This window comes from Danio aesculapii, chromosome 4 (genome assembly GCF_903798145.1).
Source record: "Danio aesculapii chromosome 4, fDanAes4.1, whole genome shotgun sequence".
Classification (NCBI taxonomy): domain Eukaryota; kingdom Metazoa; phylum Chordata; class Actinopteri; order Cypriniformes; family Danionidae; genus Danio; species Danio aesculapii.
The window spans coordinates 16601460-16619636 of NC_079438.1; the positions used below are offsets into that span (position 1 = coordinate 16601460).

An 18177-nucleotide genomic window follows, 5' to 3' on the forward strand; every position below is an offset into this window, starting at 1 on the left:
AGGTAGTCAAAATAACAAATTATTAGGGGTGTCAAAATTACTTGTTTCTTCGGTGCACCGCGATGCAGACGCTGACAATTCGGTATCAGTTCAGGTCATAACCGGTTATTGTGTACTGACGTAATTTATCTCATATGCGCTATGGCGAGGGAGGCGAGCGCGAGTATTTACAACGCTCCATCTAATTAAAACTCAGAAACTGTGCACAATTTCACTACCTGTGTGCTGGATCAGTCTTTCACTGACACAGCAGAAGCCCCTATTTCACTGCGTCTGAGATAATAAAATACTTCATTTCTTTCTTTCTCTCTCACTGTGGCCCATTTGACCTGCTGGCGTGACTTTTTCTCTCCTCTCAGCTGTTTTACAGCGATACTTCTGGATTCAGACACAAGCACATGCCTGCAGAGTTTTCTCCACCGTATCTATGATGGATCAGCTGTGATCGCCGCTGCCGCCTGCCACTTATCAGTGTTACTCATCTGTAAAGAGTGCAGCGCGCAAGAGCCAATCGCGGGTGTGACCAATCAAAGGGGTGTAAGAGAACTAGACAAGGATCAGAAAGCGAGCAGGATATTTATATTTGTTTAAATTAATTGCTATAAATGCTCGTGTTATTTAAAGGTAGTTTATATATCTGACTGTTATTAAATGACAAAATTGTATTACAAATAGTATATAAATATATTCATACATTTTAATACAAGAATTGCTGCTATGAAGTAAATATAAAACTGTGTATGGAAAGCATTGTCAATGCACCGTGATATCTAATTGAACCAAATCAATTGCATGATAATTGTAACCGAACTGAACCGTGAGACCAATGTAGGTTCACAGCTCTACAAACTATCATACTCCAAATGAATGTCCTTCCTAAAGTTACTTCTCTACTTCAGTATATCCATGTAAATTTTTATTTACAATATTTAAAACAGTTTGATGATTTAGTCAATTTCTTTGGAACAATAAGCACCCTAGGTTGCATAGGAGTACACTACAACAGCCAGTTGATAAAAAAAGGGTTGAGACATCTCGTGCACTGGTCCATCCCTCCTGAGAGAGCTCCATCTTGGTTTATAGTTGAACAAGCCATCCTACTTCCCCTTCCACCACTACAATGTCTATCTATCTATCCATTTATTCATTTTATTTTGTAAATGTGTTTCTTTTAAGGCTGATCTCAAAAATATAATAATTTTTACTGACAGAATTTTAGGTGCAGGCTAGAACTGTCTCTTCCATTTCCATATAACAGCGTTTTGGCTTCACAGGACATGGACCTTCAGCATGCATTGGGACAGTTTGCTACTGAGTGTGACATGGAAGGGAAAGAAACAGCACCTCTAAGTCAGAAAGCATGGAGCTTGACTGGAAAAAGATAGCCATCTCCAGTTTGGCGTTGAGTTCTTACCCTAAATAGAGTATCTGCGATTTTTTTCTTTTTACATGAGGAATGGAATGTAAGATTTCAAGATGGATCAGTGCAGCGGCAGCAGTAATGCAGTTGATGTGATTGTCTGTTATGGTGAAGGAGCTGAGGCAAAAGGCAATGTTCTCAATTTATCGCTCAGTCTTGGTTCCTACACTCACCTATGATCATGACTGAAAAGACAAGATCTCAGATACAACCGGACACATTTTACAAACTGTTATGACCCGCTTGTTTGAGTCGCAACATAAAAGAGAGATGAGCCAACAAAATAGCCTGAATGCAAATTATTTATTATAAAATGTCACTCATAGAACAATCAATCAAAGCAACCAACAAATGTCTAGGGATAATAATGAAGATAAAGAACTCAGAATATAATCACAACAACACTTTAACTACATGATACAAGTAATGCAAAACAAAACCATAAGGTTAAAGAGTCAATGAGAGGGCAGGTCTAGACATGGGGACTCCCGAGTAGCCACAGCTTCCTGGTGTATCTAGCACAACAACTTTTATAAATCCATTGATGAGTAATGCAGGCATCCAATCAGGATTTACCACATACTCCAATCTGGAGTCTTGGGATCATCACAGTGTATTAATATTGTAAAACTTAATACCTGTCGCTCTGCTTAAATCATAAAATATTCATCAAGTTTGTATTCTACTCAGAAAAGTAAATGTAGTAAACTAGAAAGAATCTTGAACCTAAAAATAAAGAAACTTTACTAATAAAAGATGCAACACTGGACAATTGAATGAGCTTTCTAAACTTGAGGCCCTGGTATACTGCAAACTAACCGTCCTGGAGCTCCACCTTCTTTGATGTGCAGCGTCTTCCCAGTGATTTGTTTCTCATTCAGGGAGTCAGACAGAGAACATCATCCAAAACAACACTAGCTACATGAATATACTGGAGAGTAAAGTACAGATGTATCCGCACCTGTACAATCACTTGCAAAGAGATTTCAAGCTGCAGAGGTGGTTTGCCAGATGTGTATGAAACTGTTCTTCTCTCAGCCGCCACCATCGTGTTTACAGTAAACGCGAGGACACATTTACAACCCCACCTACTGCAGTGTAAGAGTGTTGGAAAACAGTATACCGTCACTCAGCCTTTTCAAACATTATTCAGACATGTCAGAGTGTGAACACTTGTACGGTCTTCTCCAGTGTGAATCGTCTGGTGCAGTTTTAATTTTGGAGCTGTAATAAAAGTCTTCTCACACTCAAGCACATATACTCTTTCACACCAGTGTGGATCTTCATGTGTTCGTTAAGGATTGCTGATCAGCTAAAACTCTTCCCACACTGAGTGAATGTGAATGGTTTCTCTCTAGTATGGGTCTTTATGTGTTTATTAAGGTCTGAGGAGTTGCTGAATCTCATCCCACACCGAAGCTGCGGTCACACTAGAGTTTGAGCATGCGAAATTCTGTTGTATGGCGCTGCGAAAAGGGTAGGGCTGTGCAATTAATCGAAAATCTGGTTTTGATTTTGGCTTCTACAGAGTATGGAAAACAATTGATCGAGATTAATGCATCTTATACCGCCCCCTTTATAGTTGTACACATTTGTTGCTGATTTCTTTTATCTTTGCTGTGACAGCACATTATATTTTACTAGATATTTTTCAAGATACTAGTATTCAGCTTAAAGTGACATTCAAAGGCTTAATTAGTGTAATTAGGCAAGTCATTGTATAACAGTAGTTTCTTCTCAGACAATTAAAATATATATTGCTTAAGGGAGCTAGAAATACTAAGCTATTAAAATAGATTTCAAAATATTTAAACCTGCTTTCACTCTAGCCGAAATAAAACAAATAAGCCTTTCTCCAGAAGAAAAAAATATTATAGGAAATATTGTGAAAAATTCCTCTGTTAATAATCATTTGGGAAATATTTATATATACAAAAAAAAATTCACAGAAGGGCGAATAATTTTGACCAACTGATAATTGTTTTGAATAATCGTGATATAAAATTATGACCAAAATGATCGTGCTTTTGATTTTACCCATAATCGAGCAGCCCTAGAAAAGGGGCGGGATTAAACAAGATGATTAGACATTAAAAAAAGTGAGCGATTGGTCTATATTTTTAATTTCTGTCCAGAGAGGTCATGTTTTGATCTACAATTGGTCTTACACAGTCAAGTGATGTGATTTCACAGGTCAAAGTTCACCAAGCTTGAACTTTGCAATGCAGTGAACTGCAAAACACACAGACTTGCGTTTTCGGTCTGAGACATTCGCATGCGTATACATGGAAGTCTATGGGGAGAAAAGTCCATTGTGACCGCGGCTTAAGTGCAATTGAATGGTTTCTCTCCAGTGTGGATCCTCATATGTTTATTAAGGTGTGATGAGCAGTTAAAACTCTTCCGACACTGAGTGCATGTGAATGGTTTCTCTCCAGTGTGGATCCTCATGTGTTTATTAAGGTTTGATGATTTGTTAAAACTCTTCTCACACTGAGTGCATGTGAATGGTTTCTCTCCAGTGTGGATCCTCAGGTGAATCTTAAGATTGCATTTTCTTCCAAAACTCTTTCCACACTGAGTGCAAGTGAATGGTTTCTCTCCAGTGTGGATCCTCATGTGTTTATTAAGGGATGATGATTGGTTGAAACTCCTCTCACACTGAGTGCATGCAAATGGTTTCTCTCCAGTGTGGATCCTTATGTGTTTATTAAGGTTTGAGGAGTAGTTAAAACTCCTCTCACACTGAGTGCAAGTGAATGGTTTCTCTCCAGTGTGGATCCTCATGTGCAGATTAAGGTGTGATGATTGGCAGAAACTTTTCCCACACTGAGTGCATGTGAATGGTTCCTCTCCAGTGTGGATCATCATGTGTAGATTAAGGGATGATGATTGGCTGAAACTCTTCCCACACTGAGTGCACATGAATGGTTTCTCTCCAGTGTGGATCCTCATGTGGTGATTAAGGTGTGATGAGCGGCTGAAACTCTTCCCACACCGGGTGCAAGTGAATGGTTTCTCTCCAGTGTGGATCCTCATGTGTTGATTAAGGGATGATGATTGGCTGAAACTCTTCCCACACTGAGTGCATGTGAATGGTTTCTCTCCAGTGTGGATTCTTAAGTGTAGATTAAGGGATGATGATAGGCTGAAACTCTTCCCACACTGAGTGCACATGAATGGTTTCTCTCCAGTGTGGATCCTCATGTGTTGATTAAGGGATGATGATAGGCTGAATCTCTTCCCACACTGAGTGCACATGAATGGTTTCTCTCCAGTGTGGATCCTCATGTGTTGATCAAGGTGTGATGAGCGGCTGAAACTCTTCCCACACCGGGTGCAAGTGAATGGTTTCTCTCCATTGTGGCTCATCATGTGTAGATTAAGGGATGATGATTGGATGAAACTCTTCCCACACTGAGTGCATGTGAATGGTTTCTCTCCAGTGTGGATCCTCATGTGAATTTTAAGACTGCTTTGTCTTCCAAAACTCTTTCCACACTGTGTGCAGGTGAAATGATTCTTGTCTCTCCTTTTCAAAATACCATCAGTCTGTAAATGAGTTTTTTCCTCAATTTTGACATGATGATCCTCTTCTTTATTCCCCTCATTCTCTTCAATTTGGTCTGAAATAAATAAATAAAACATTAGTTTTCATTAAGTCTTAAAATGTCTCATTAAAAGCTGAAAAGTGAAAAGACACTGGAAACATTGGCTACACACACTGTAATTTTGATGCACATTTAATGTAAAATAAATCAGATCATATTTTGTTTGGTCCATTAACATGTACAGATTAAATGCATTCATTGTTATTTATCTAGTGCTTTTACAATGTAAATTGTGTCAAAGCTGCTTAACATAGAAGTTATAGTAAATTGAAACTGTGTCAGTCCAGTTTTCAGAGTTTCTTACATAATTGATCATAAAAGTCCTTGTGGTCATATTGATAAGACAGATTTAAACGCTGTAAATTGACTATTTTTATTCGTATATATTAATAATTTCAACAAAATGTTTTTCTAAAATTTGTTAAGCAGACAAGGTGTCATGTTAAATAGAGTAGACCATCGCTTTAGAACTCAAAATATAACTTTATTAAAGCATGCACTCGTTAGCGATCTTTCTGCCTGTGTCAGCCTGCTCATGCTGGCTCTGCCCCCTTTGCCGCCGCAACCCTGGACCTTGACACAGAACAGCCAATCTCAATAACCTGTTCACATCTCCCCTCTTTAAAGTGATGAAGCCCCCCTATAGTAAATGTATAACAAGTTCCCTTTTAGCAACATGGAACAAAGCAAATTACTTTTCCAACCTGGTAACATATCAATATCAACTTAAAAATATCCTTTGCTTACAATCGTCAACCTCTTAACCATAACCTGTCAACATCACAGAACATGTTTTTAAGTTCACTTTTTTTCCCACAATCTTACAGCATACTGTAGAAGTTAACGTGCAAGTGGATCCTTTGCATCTGTATGGTTAGTATAAACACCTACCCCAAAACAATCCTTAAATTTAACTGGCTGTTTTACTTCTCTACCAGTAAGGGTTCTTTTGCTAGAGGGTGTATAAGTGTGTAGTGCACTGGAAATTGTGGTAGGAAACCGATTTGTAGTGTCTGTGAGTAAATCAGTCTCAAGTGAGGGTCTGTCTTTAGCTTCACTGTTCTCAGTCACAGCCTGTCCATGTCGTGTCTCAAGTGTTTTCAGGAGTTTTAGGAGTATCGGGGACACTCTGAATGTGTCTCTGTTTCGGCAAGAGATTGTGCCTTCCTTTGTTTGCACAATATACTTTCTTTGGTAGTATTGGAACTGTCTTTCTGATCTGACGTCTGATCATCCGTTGAGCTGGGCTCAGTCCCGTGGCATTGATGCACTGTCAGGTTACGCTCTGTATCAGACTCAGTGTAATGAGTCAGAGGATTTCTGGAAAGAGTGTCTGCCACCACGAGCTGTTTGCCTGGTACATGCACTGCTTTGACATTAAATCTCATCAAATGTATCAGTAACCGTTGGCACCTTAAGGAAGCTTTGTCAACATCGTTTGTGTTAATCAATGGTACAAGTGGCTTATGATCAGTCTGGAGCTCAAATTAGTCCATATCTTGCAAGTAACGCGAGAACTGTTCACATGCCCTCACTCCAGCTAGGCATTCCATCTCGATTTGCGAGTAGCGGCGTTCAGTCTCAGTTAAAGTCCTTAAACAGAAATCATTCGGAAGTAGTCCTTCTTCCTGCTGCTGAAACAGGGCAGCACCTAGACCATAACTACTTGCGTCAACGCTGACCACTGTGGTCTTGGAAGTATCATAGAACGCTAACGCTGGTGCTGTGGTCAACATGCTCTTCACCCTGTTAAACACCTTCATATGTGCCTCGCTTCAGGTCCATTCAGTGTCACCCCCAAGCAGCTCAGTCATTGGATGAAGAACTGATGAAAGACCTGGAAGGAATTTACAGAGTGCCTATTTTTCTTAAGGCAACTTAAGAAAAACCAACTTTCATCAGCTGTCTTGGTGAACTTCTACTGCTGCACAATAGAAAGAATCCTGACCAACTGCGTCACAGTCTGGTATGGAAGCTGCTCTGTTGCTGAGCGTAAGGCACTGCAGCGGGTGGTGAAAACGGCCCAACGCATCACAAGGACCACACTGCCAGCCATTGAGGACATCCAGAAGAAACACTGTCTGCGCAGAGCACACAGTATTCTTAAGGATTCCTCTCACCCTGCTCACAGACTGTTTTCTCTCCTCGCTTCAGGCTCCCCCGGACAAAAACCAGCAGACTGAGGAACAGCTTTTTCCCCAGAGCTGTCTCCCTTTTGAACTCTGCCCCTCACTGACTCTTTTACCTGTATCCTGCACTTGCTGCTATTGCACTGCTGGTAAGACCTAAACTGCATTTCGTTGCCTTGAACTTGTACATGTGTAATGACAATAAAGTTGAATATAATCTAATCTAATCTAAGATGGTGCCTTTATAGCAATGAGCGTGCAGTCGATTGCTCCAATTACATTGGGAAAACCAGCAATCGCTGCAAGTTGCGCTTTAATGTTTGGCTGGTCAACTGCATGGTATTGAAACCTTATATACCTGCTAGACATGCGGATGATCCCGTCCCATACAGCCGACATGGCACGGCTCAAAGATACTTTGTAGAGTGCAATTTAACACAATTGCCTCTATGAGTTGCCAATGGAAAAAAACAAACACACACAAGAAATGTACGTACACCAGAGATGAAGTTGGCGTGGACCAACGCACACGTTCATTTTATCGTTAGTAAATCCAAACATGAGCGTGAAATCTGGCGTACGCAAAGCTTTTGTGTGTATGCAGTGTTGATACATGAGGCCCCTGAGCAATGGCACTGTGTACTACCGTTTTACTGTGTAAAATCCAGCAGATCATGCGTTGCGATCCTTACCTGCATCATACCTGGCACAGACTTCCTGGTTCACCGGTCCCTCCTTCCTTTGACAGCCACCTGCAGAAAAAAACTAATTCAAGTGAGATGTTTAAGCTAATTGAACCTGAGAATGATGCAGAAATTCGTCCTCAAATACAAACATGTGCAACTTACCTGGAGGAAGCAGGACTTATATCTACCAGATTTCAAAGGTTCTCCACCTTCACCTCTTTAGTAAGAGGATTAGCATTTATAGTTCACATCGCAAAATCCTTCAAGCAAATGCAAGGGTTGGCACAGATGAGACTTACCACATACTCCAGATGAGATGGACCAAGCAACGAATGTTGTAATTAAAGCAACACAAAAGGGTCTGTCACTACTAGGTGGCACCAGAGGAGGACAGGCAGAGAGCAAAAGGTGCGCCATCATATTTGGCTACATGAGCTCGAAAGCTGAACACATCGAGGTCATTGAATCTATGGATGCATCAAGTTGCACAAATGCTCTCAGGCGGTTCTTTGCAATAAGAGGCCCTGCAAAACAGCTCCACTCCGATTGCGGTACCAATTTCGTTGGGGCATGCAAGGAACTTGATATGGACAAGATGGTGCAGAGGTAGTGAGCAAGGATGCAGCTGGGAATTCAATCCACCTCACAGCTCTCACATAGGAGGCCCAAGGGAGCACCTGATTGGTATTGCAAGAAGAATTTTAGATTCAATGTTTCTGCAGCTAAAACCTCGCTTAACCCATGAAGTTCTTTGCACACTACTAGCAGAAGTTACTGCTATTATTAATGCACGTCCACTCTTACCTGTGTCGGCAGACCCGCAAAAACCATTCATACTTTCACCGTCAGTGCTCCTTACACAGAAGACAAGAGTTCACCTCCCCCTGGAGATTTCTCTGACAAGGACCTGTATACAAAGCAATGGAGACAAGTTCAGGCGCTTGCAAACCAGTTCTGGACACGCTGGAGCCGTAAATACTTACCTTGCTTGCAACACAGACCAAAGTGGACAGTACCTCACAGAAACCTTCAAGTGGGAGATCTAGTTCTGCTCAGGAATAAGCAGATAGCTCGCAACTATTGATCCATGGCCAGAGTCTCTGCTGTATTCTCAGCAAAGGATCGATTTGTGAGAAAGGTTGTAGTTTCAACAACTGACCAAGGGAATATAAAAACCTTTCAAAGGCCGATTTCAGAGGTTGTTCTGTTTCTTCCCAAAGACTGATCTGGAAATTGGGGTATAGTCCAGAAATTCATAGTGACCTTACATAGGTCAGATGGGGATTGTGTTGCCCTTTAAGAAGTTTCACATTAAAATATCTTCTTTAAATATTTTTTATACATATTCCCTGTGTAAAATGTGATATTCATAATTTAATAAATGAATCTACGTCATGTGTAAAAAGGAATACTTTTATTTTGCGTTATGACAAACTTCCTGTTAAGTCACTTCCTGCTAGTGATCCTGGATCTTTGTGGGAGCCTTGTCAGACATGTGCTCTCTCGGACAATAAACCATCTGCTTAAAATCACCATAGAGGCAATGTCTTAAGTTTATGTTTTGAACATTAGACATGTTAAAGACATTATGTCAGTGATTGTTTTGTAAAAAGAAATACGTTTTGTAAAAAAGTTTGTTTGCTAGTGTAATTCCTACTGCAAAGAGAACTGTAGTCCGTTTATGTTATGGATATGTAAGTGCAAATACCTGTCAAAACAATATCTGAAAACTGTTTTATTATATTATTGCAGTTTTCACCATAAATGCTAATAAGAAGAGTGACGGTAAACAATCAACCTTGCTATGACTCTTCATTGGCTATGGTTTAACTCGACTGTGAACGATGTTGTACTTTGATAGTCATTGGCTGCTAATATGATTTCGCTATTTAGGGTTTCCAAATAATACTTTTATAATATGATATTATTAAGGGGAAAGTCCGAATGTGCGTATATAAAACCAACTTTACCTCTATGTTTATCTATCTGCACACTTCTGATTATTAATATCAACCTGTACATATATTCACTTATTGTAAATCTCTGTTCATAGCTAATACAACCTGTATATAATGTTCATAGTACATCCATCTCATCTGTAAATATCACCATGGTTTTTCTGCTCTTTATTATAACTTATACCTGTGTCCTGCACTTGCTGCTTTTGCACTGCTGGTTAGACCTAAACTGCATTTCGTTGCTTCTTTTTCTGTCAAATCCAGATACATGTATTCCAAAAGCTCTTATAATAATTTCAAAATTTGGAAATGTTTCTGGATACAAAGTCAATCTAGCAAAGAGTCTCCTTTTCCCTATCAATAATAGAGCACAGCAAATGCCCTTCCAATCCTTTCCATTTTCAGTAAGTCCTGATAAATTTGTATATCTGGGTGTGAGTGTGACACGCAAATATAAGGATTTGTTCAATAATAATGTTAAAACGACATTAGACAAAGCCAAATGAGACATAACACAGTGGTCAACCCTTCCTTTATCTTTGGCTGGGAAGATCAATTCCATTAAAATGAAAATACTACAATGATTTTTGTTTCTATTTCAGACCATGCCTGTTTTTATTCCCAAGTCATTTTTCAAGGAGTTGAATAATTGTATTTCTACATTTCTCTGGGATAAGAAAATTCCTTGCATAAAAAAGGAATTCTTGGAAAAAAGAGTGTGGATTGGCAATGCCAAATATTTTATGCTATTATTGCTGGTTCGAGCCTCGGCTGGGTCAGTTGACATTTCTTTGTGGAGTTTGCATGTTCTCCCCGTGCTCGTGTGGGTTTCCTCCGGGTGCTCCGGTTTCCCCATCATGTTCAAAGACATGTTCTATAGGTAAATTGGGTAAGCTAAATTGTCCATACTGTATGAGTGTGAATGGATGTTTCCCAGCGATGGGTTGCAGCTGAAAGGGCATCCGCTGCATAAAAATGTGCTGGATAAGTTGGCGGTTCGTTCCACTGTGGTGACTCCAAATTAATAAAGGCACTAAGCCGAAAAGAAAATTAATGAATTAATTAGCATTTCCAGCCAATGAATCAAAGCGAACAAAATCATCACTTCCTGACTAACTGGTGCCAAATATCAACAGTAAAAACAGAATTTACTGCAGTAGAAGAAGCTACATGAATCTTTTCTTTATTTAATAAATGACTTTCACCTCAGAGGACAATGCCAACACATGAGAATCGGAGAACAGACGCTCTTGACACGATTCAATGCTCTGGAGGTAATTAATAATCTAATAACTTTAATACTGAAACATTTTAGAATGACCAAAACAACATTTCAGATGTTTTACAGTGTGCTCAGTCTGCTGGTTTGTCCATTCACACACATTTTCATCATCATATGATCTCTTATAACAAACCTTTTTTTAATACACATACTGGAATTTGTTCCGTAAAAGTGCTTGCGTAGTTTACGTGAGTTTATCTTTTCTCAAAAGTTATGTGCATCATGACGTTTCAACTGATTTTTTTATGCTCATAGCCTATCCACAATGCACATAAAAATAAGTAGCTGGAAACGTAAGGCTAAGTGAGAAATACCGCTTAATCTTTAAAAAAACATCGGAGGAGACCAACAGAAACTCAGAGTTTAGAGAATAAAATCTGCTACCGACCAGGTTAGGTTCACAGAGCAAGTTACCACGGTAACTGACTGAGTTAAAGTTACCTCTCTTTAAGAAACAGGCTTGACTTGAAACGGAAACCTAGAGTTTCTCTCATTTCAGGGATTAAGTACTCTGAGTTTTCACTTAACCTCCTGTCTCACGTCGTCCTACAGCAACATCATATAGTTTAGAATACTGTACAATGTTTTATAATAATTAATTACTTTAGTGTCCATTTCATTCAGCATATTTAAAATTGGAGGCATCCACGTACTTTGACATACTTTAAACCAGGGTTTCTGCAGGTTTCACCAAGTTAAATTTAAGACTTTTAAAGACAATTTTAAGACCATTATGAATGAAATTTTACACTCATAAAGGGCTAAAGAATTTTTCAAATGGCCCAGATAGAAAGGATTTTATTTGCCCTATTAAAAAATAAATAATAATAATAATTTTATACATTTAATAATACAATAATGAATGAATAATAAAAAATTTTAAATATTTTAGATATTTCTTAGCAAAAGATCTTAAATAATGTGTAAAAACAAGCAAGCTTTACTTGTGTCCACACACTTTTTTCCAACATAAACTTTCTTTAAAATAAAAAAACCAATTAACAAATGCTTTAAAAGTTTTAAAAACTATAATAAGCTAAATCTATGCACAACAATCTCTCAGGTCAATGTCCTCAGCAGTAAATACATGGAGCACTTTTAAACAAATGTTATTGTAAGGAAAATAATTAAACCATTATGAGAAATTGTTAAAATGACCTTTTTGAATAAAAAGTTGAAAGTTTTATTGAGATGGATTGTTGGTGATTGTATGGATTTTAGCCAGATTGTTTAGCAAAACATGAACAAAGGAAAATGAAGACTTGTTTAAAAAAAGATTTAAAGATCTACAACACAATATTTCAGTAAATTTAAGACTTTTTAAGACCCCGTGGAAACCCTGTTTTAACACAATAGCCTGGGTAATTAGTTATTATAATAATTATGTAATTCTAACTCAGATACTATCTGTGAGAACTAGTAACATCTACTAAAAACAAGTTTAAACCCATAAAGAAGTTGAAATTGTGATCAACGTGACATATGCAAATAGAAAGTACTAAGTCAACACCATCAGTGTAATAGCAGATATCTTCTATGAGAATACTGTAGGTCAAAAATCCTCAGCTCAATTTAACTTTTTTTTTTTAATATAGCGCCTGTGCTCAAGGACGCTTTATAAACAGTAGAAGAACAGGAAAAGCAATAACCTTCAGAAGGTAGAGAAGATGTGAGAATAATAATACATAAAACTAATGACAAAAGACATGAGAACAAGTAACAAAAGAAACTCATTCCTGTCTTTCAATGAGTGCTTATGTGCATTTAGGAGAACTAGGCAGCACACTCAGGGCTGCAAGATGGATTTACTTTAGTATTCTTATTATTAAAATATATCTGAATGAGGATCAAATGACTGAGTTGGTCTTTGAGAATGAAAACTAACCTGTTTGTTCCTGCAGATCTTCCTGTTTGACTCTGAATGTTTCTTCAATCTTCACATCTTCACTCTCCTCTTTAATAAACGCCATCTTTATAAGTGTGGAGATCAGTCGCTTCAGCAGGAGTTTTTCTCTGTGTTTGGACACTTTATCCTGTTTAAAATGAACAAAATAATAAAAATGTCCTGGTTAAATAAATAAAACAATGAGCAGAAACAAAATAACGTCTCTTCAACACTTGCTTCAACAGTTTCTTTATATGAGAGTAATTAACAAAAGAAAGAAAGTCAGAGCAAGAAACAATAGCCACAAATTAAGCTGACTAAAACTAGTAATATTACTCCATTTCTTATATAGTGTTGTATACTTAGAATGGACTGACATTATGCTATTTAATAAATTAAACCTTCATTAAAACACTTATTACACACATTTCTGTTGTTCAAACAATAGCCCTCACTACTGTGAGTAAAACAGTGCTACGTTGTATAAAGGGTTAAAATAATAACAGCAGGTACAAAATTTAAAAATCTGAAACTTTGATCAATCGCTTTATATTCATGTAAACGCTTTAAAACAAACCTTTCTCCGGTCGAATTACAGTGCGGGAGCGGCGCGGCCTTATGACGTCACACGTCACGCCAAAATAAAAGTCTTTTATGTTTAGCGTTTTTGCCACTTACTGTTGCAGTCATGACTTATTGATACATTTCTCCCTCGTTTTCCACTTTCTCACAGACACACATATATTCAGCATTTGGAGTTCAACACCTTTCAAAACCTTTATTATAAACATTTTAAGACATTTTAATTTTAATTCTAAACTTTTTTAATCCACTAAGACTTAGTGTTTAAAGCAGATAATCTCAACATTCTGAAAAGTATAACAAATAATCTGATGAGTGTTTTGAGCAGAAACTTTACACACACATTCTGTGCACACATTAACAAACATTAAATAAGTGCACTTTAAGTAAAAAGTACCCATTACTACTACATGTTTTAGTTTCATTAGCTGGGTCATTATCGCTATAAAGTGCCTTTGATGTCCCACAAGATTGAATCAGTCCTATATGAACATAATGCACAATAATGAAACTCTGAGTTTTGATATAATTAGTTAAACCTTTACACACATGCAGGTAGAATTATAAGTGTTTTGTTTGTTTTAAATATTTTTTTGTCTGTTTTTGCCATATTCTTTCATTGAATAGATGTGATTTTGCCATGTCCCACACACTGCTCAGACAACTTCAGCGAGTCTAAAAATTAGGTAAATTAGATCAAATTAAAAAAAAGATTTATAAATATTCTATTTATATTTAACAAGTTATTTGACAAAAAAAAATCATTTTAATATTATTAATCATTTTGCACGTGTCCTTAAAATTGCTGTCCACCGTGACATGATGTTGGTAAATGCCCCTTTAAGATGTACTCTGATGTACTCATTAGCATCCCCCTGCCCAATTTGCTTTTCTTTAGAGGTTAAAACATCTGCTGTGCACACAGTAAATATCTACACTTATGTTTCCTATTTTTCCTCATGTTGTGTTTGAAAATGAATGTTGTCAAGCTTAACATGTCCACCCTGTCAGAGTGAAATAGTAATTAATATAAACTTAAAATTAAAAATATAGCTTTTAAACTGTGCACAAAGAGCTTAAATAGGGAAACACTTTACCAGCTGCAGGTATAACCTGTGCTGAATAAATGCTATCTTTAGCCAAAAATGTCCTTGTCATTGTCCCTGTCACAAATCTTTCCTTGACAGGGTGGTCATAGCTGCCTAATAGGCCAGACCATTAACTGAATAGGACTGTTTTACAAATAAGAAACTTGTTAACAGGTATAGCTGTTCATGCCAATACCAACTTGATAGCCTAAAGCATATTACATGAACATGCCTTACATCTCTTAAGACAAATAAGCAAAGGTGTCTATAACAATACATGCTTGATTCCCCAGATCATTAATCATTACATCTGAATGGTGCCTTTTCACACGTTTTAAAAATAACAACTATTTGTAAACATAGTTCTTCACCAATACCAGTTTAATACCGCAAATAATTATACATGTGAGGTGTCACAGTAGTGCAGTGGGTAGCATGATCACCTAACAGTAAGAAGGTCACTGGTTTGAGTCTCAGCTGGGTCAGTTGACATTTCTGTGTGGAGTTTGCATGTTCTCCCCGTGTTCGCGTGAGTTTCCTCCAGGTGCTCTGGTTTCCCTCAAGTCCATATGCATACGGTGTGTGTGAATGAGTGTTTATGCATGTTTCCCAGTAATGGTTTGCAGCTGGAAGGGCATCCACTGCATAAAGCATGTGCTATATAAGTTGGTGGTTCATTCCACTATGGTGACCCCTGATTAATAAAGGGACTAAGCTGTAAAGAAAATGAATGAACAAATGAGTAATATCACACAGGTAGCAGTGCGCCGTGGCCTTCTATCAGTTTTTGTATTTCTATTTGTTGTAATGGCCTGTTGTTATTGCAATAAAAAAATTAATTTTTAAAAGCAGTGCGATGTGGCTGTATATCAGCATTGGTGGGAGGCGTGCGTTATAGTGTACACTAGGCACTCGAGAACGATTGTCCCTCTACCTGTTGTTTCAATCCCCTGAGAACTTTGCTCATCTTCAGAATGCGAATGAAGACACTTTAGATGAAATCAGAGAGCTCCCTCGTCTGTCATAGACAGCAAGAGTCCCGAGATGCTCAAAGTCCAGAAAAGAAACCAAAAACATTGTCAAAACAGTCCATGTGACTTTAGTGTTTCAATTGTTATCGAGTTCCAGGAATATTTTGTGTGCAAGAAAATGTTGACAAAAGCAGCCAAAGTAGGAACTGTTGACCCATATAGTGGCTGTTTTTGCTCCTGTATTCTCATCATTTGCATTCAGCAGAAGAAACTCAAACAGGTTTGGAACAAGTAGAGGATGAGGAAATGACAGAATTGTAATTTTTATGTGAACTACCCCTTTAATGCTTCTGTAAGTAAAGGTAAAATAAATATTATTACTGAAGATATTGCTAAAGAATGGCAGGAAACGTGGAACAAAGACGACGATTCATGTGAAGAAAGAAACCCTATATAAGCCTATGAAGTTGTAGAAATAGACAAGAAGAGGTCATAATTATGAGGATGGGATTTGGACTCAGATATTAATAGGAAGTAATGTTTGTGATTTAGAGCAGTTATGAGTAGAGACTTCACCAACTTTATTATATAAGAGAAATTAATGTAAAACTCGTGTCATTCTGTCACCTAAATATATTATTCCAAAAACTCACGCTAACAGGTAAATAAATCTGAGATCTATTAGTAATTGAGTGAATGTCTTTGTTTGACATGTACTGAGATTTGTGCAGTCAAATATAAAATAATGTATAAAACTTTAGGGCCAGGCTTGACTGAAGGTATTATACAATCAGGGACTGCACAGAAACAATGTTATATTCCTCTGAAGAGACTGAAGTAGAAAAATTTCTCTTCTGTCCACAAATGTTTCCTTTCCTCTGTTGTCAAGAGACTGATTGAGAAACAGTCTTGCCTGAGCGCCCACAGGCAGCCAATCAGCTTTCTCTGAGCCATATACAGGCAGCCAATGAGCTTTCGCTGATCAGCGTGCAGTAAAATGTCCCGCCCATGGCGCTCAGTCTGAGGCGGAGATTGAAGAGTGCAGAGCTTTGCTGTTTGCTGTTTAATTCCTTTAATTCTACTTTCGTTACGGATGTTGTGCGTCTATTCAAGGTAAGTGTATTATATCTGACCTTTTTAGCGTTCGCAGATTTGCTGAAATTATCTTGCGGGTTGAACTGCTTTAACACATGTGCTCAATGCTAATATACTCTCTTGTTTTTAGCTCGATGCTACGCTGTAAACACTTCTGTAATGCGTAAATCGCGGGTTATCTACATGGTTTCATTGAGGTAAAGTTGGTTTTATATTCGCACATTTGTTCAGTGACAACTTGTGACATGGTCCCTGTATTGTTTACCATGGTACTTTGAGTCTGAAATCTCATCTAAGTAGGACTTGAAAACAACATTACTATTTATTTGACTGAACAATTTTGTAATTTGATAAGATGATTTCCCTGTTTAGAATTAGCAAATAATTATTTTAAAAAAAGTTATATTAAGTTAGTTTAAAAGAAAGTCTGAATGTGTGAATATAAAACCAACTTTACCTCAATCAGGGTTTCTGCAGGGTCTTAAATGTTTTAGGCCTTAAAAAGTCTTAAATTTACTTTTTTTAAACAGGTCTTAAATATCCTTTTTTTCATGTATTGCTAGTAGAGCTTATAAGACTTTATCAGTGTTGTTGTTGTTGTTATATGTGTTTTATAAAACAATTAATGATGTTTCAGAAAGAGTTATGATTGTCAATTTTATATTGAATATTTAATACAAGTGTTGCCATGAATATAGCCAGTGCTGCTGATATGGCATTAAAATATAAATGTATTCAAACAGCATGTACTTAGAATAATTGTCTCCTTCTCCCGTGAAGCTCCTCCTCCACCAGTGAAGCTCTTCCTCCTCCAGTTCAACTATAAACACCGGAATATTCCCATCAGGCTCCAGTGAAGAGTTTATTGAAGGACAGCGAGAACATGAGCGATCCAGAACCCTGCAAAATTAAAAATGAAGACTCTGAACAACAAATAGGTTGGTGTTTATTACTGATCAGGGGCAGCGCGGGGGTTGTTGGGCTTCTGGGGCTTCAGATAGAGGTAAAGTTGGTTTTATATTAGCACATTCGTTCATGTAGAAGTTGCTATATTGTTTATCATGTTACTTTGAATATTTGATCGGAATTAGCATGCAAGTATGACTTGAAAACAACATTAACATTGTTTATTTGACTGTGAACAATGTTGTACTTTGATATTCATTTGCTTCTAATAGGATTTCGATATTTTGAGTTTGCAAATAATACTTTTATGAAACTAAATTATTAGGGAGAATGTCTGAATATCCCAATATAAAACCAACTTTACCTCTATGGGCTTCAGTCCCAATTGTTTGTTTTAAAGCTATGAATTTTTTGGGTTTAAGTTTTGTCAAAACGTAGTTTTTCCACACATTATGCAGAAATATTTAAACCGGTTCATTATTGCTTTACTACAGGATCAATAAAGCAATATCAGCTGGGCTTTCTCTACCTCTTTTCTTTATTTAAGAGTTTTTAAAATTTTAT

The 18177-nt window shown here is 37.5% G+C and overlaps 2 protein-coding genes across 6 annotated transcripts in view; one reads left to right on the top strand and one right to left on the bottom strand.

Moving 5' to 3' along the window:
• The window catches only part of LOC130222033 (gastrula zinc finger protein XlCGF57.1-like), a 171434-nt gene that overhangs the window by 140832 nt on the left and 12425 nt on the right, over nt 1–18177 (top strand). The window contains exon 1 of one of the 2 annotated variants that reach the window (XM_056454650.1): nt 17512–17645. The exons of the other annotated variant lie outside the window; for it this stretch is intronic. Within the exon in view, the coding sequence (XP_056310625.1) occupies nt 17591–17645 (55 nt within the window). The 5' untranslated portion in view covers nt 17512–17590. Of the gene's footprint in view, nt 1–17511; nt 17646–18177 lie in introns of those variants that run through there. 2 annotated transcript variants of the gene reach the window in all.
• Nucleotides 1715–13582, bottom strand: LOC130222088 (gastrula zinc finger protein XlCGF57.1-like). Of its 4 annotated transcripts, XM_056454714.1 has the most exons (4): nt 13549–13582; nt 12972–13119; nt 7853–7912; nt 1715–5046 (listed from the first exon to the last, which is right to left on the bottom strand). In XM_056454714.1, exons 2-4 carry the CDS (start codon nt 13054–13056, stop codon nt 3746–3748), a joined length of 1446 nt encoding a protein of 481 aa, XP_056310689.1. In that variant the 5' UTR covers nt 13057–13119; nt 13549–13582; the 3' UTR covers nt 1715–3745. The 4 variants fall into 4 exon arrangements, 2 of the variants coding, with proteins under 2 accessions (XP_056310689.1, XP_056310690.1); XM_056454715.1 differs by lacking the exon at nt 7853–7912; XR_008836352.1 differs by lacking the exon at nt 13549–13582 and having other exon boundaries at nt 5010–5046; nt 7853–8753; nt 12972–13042.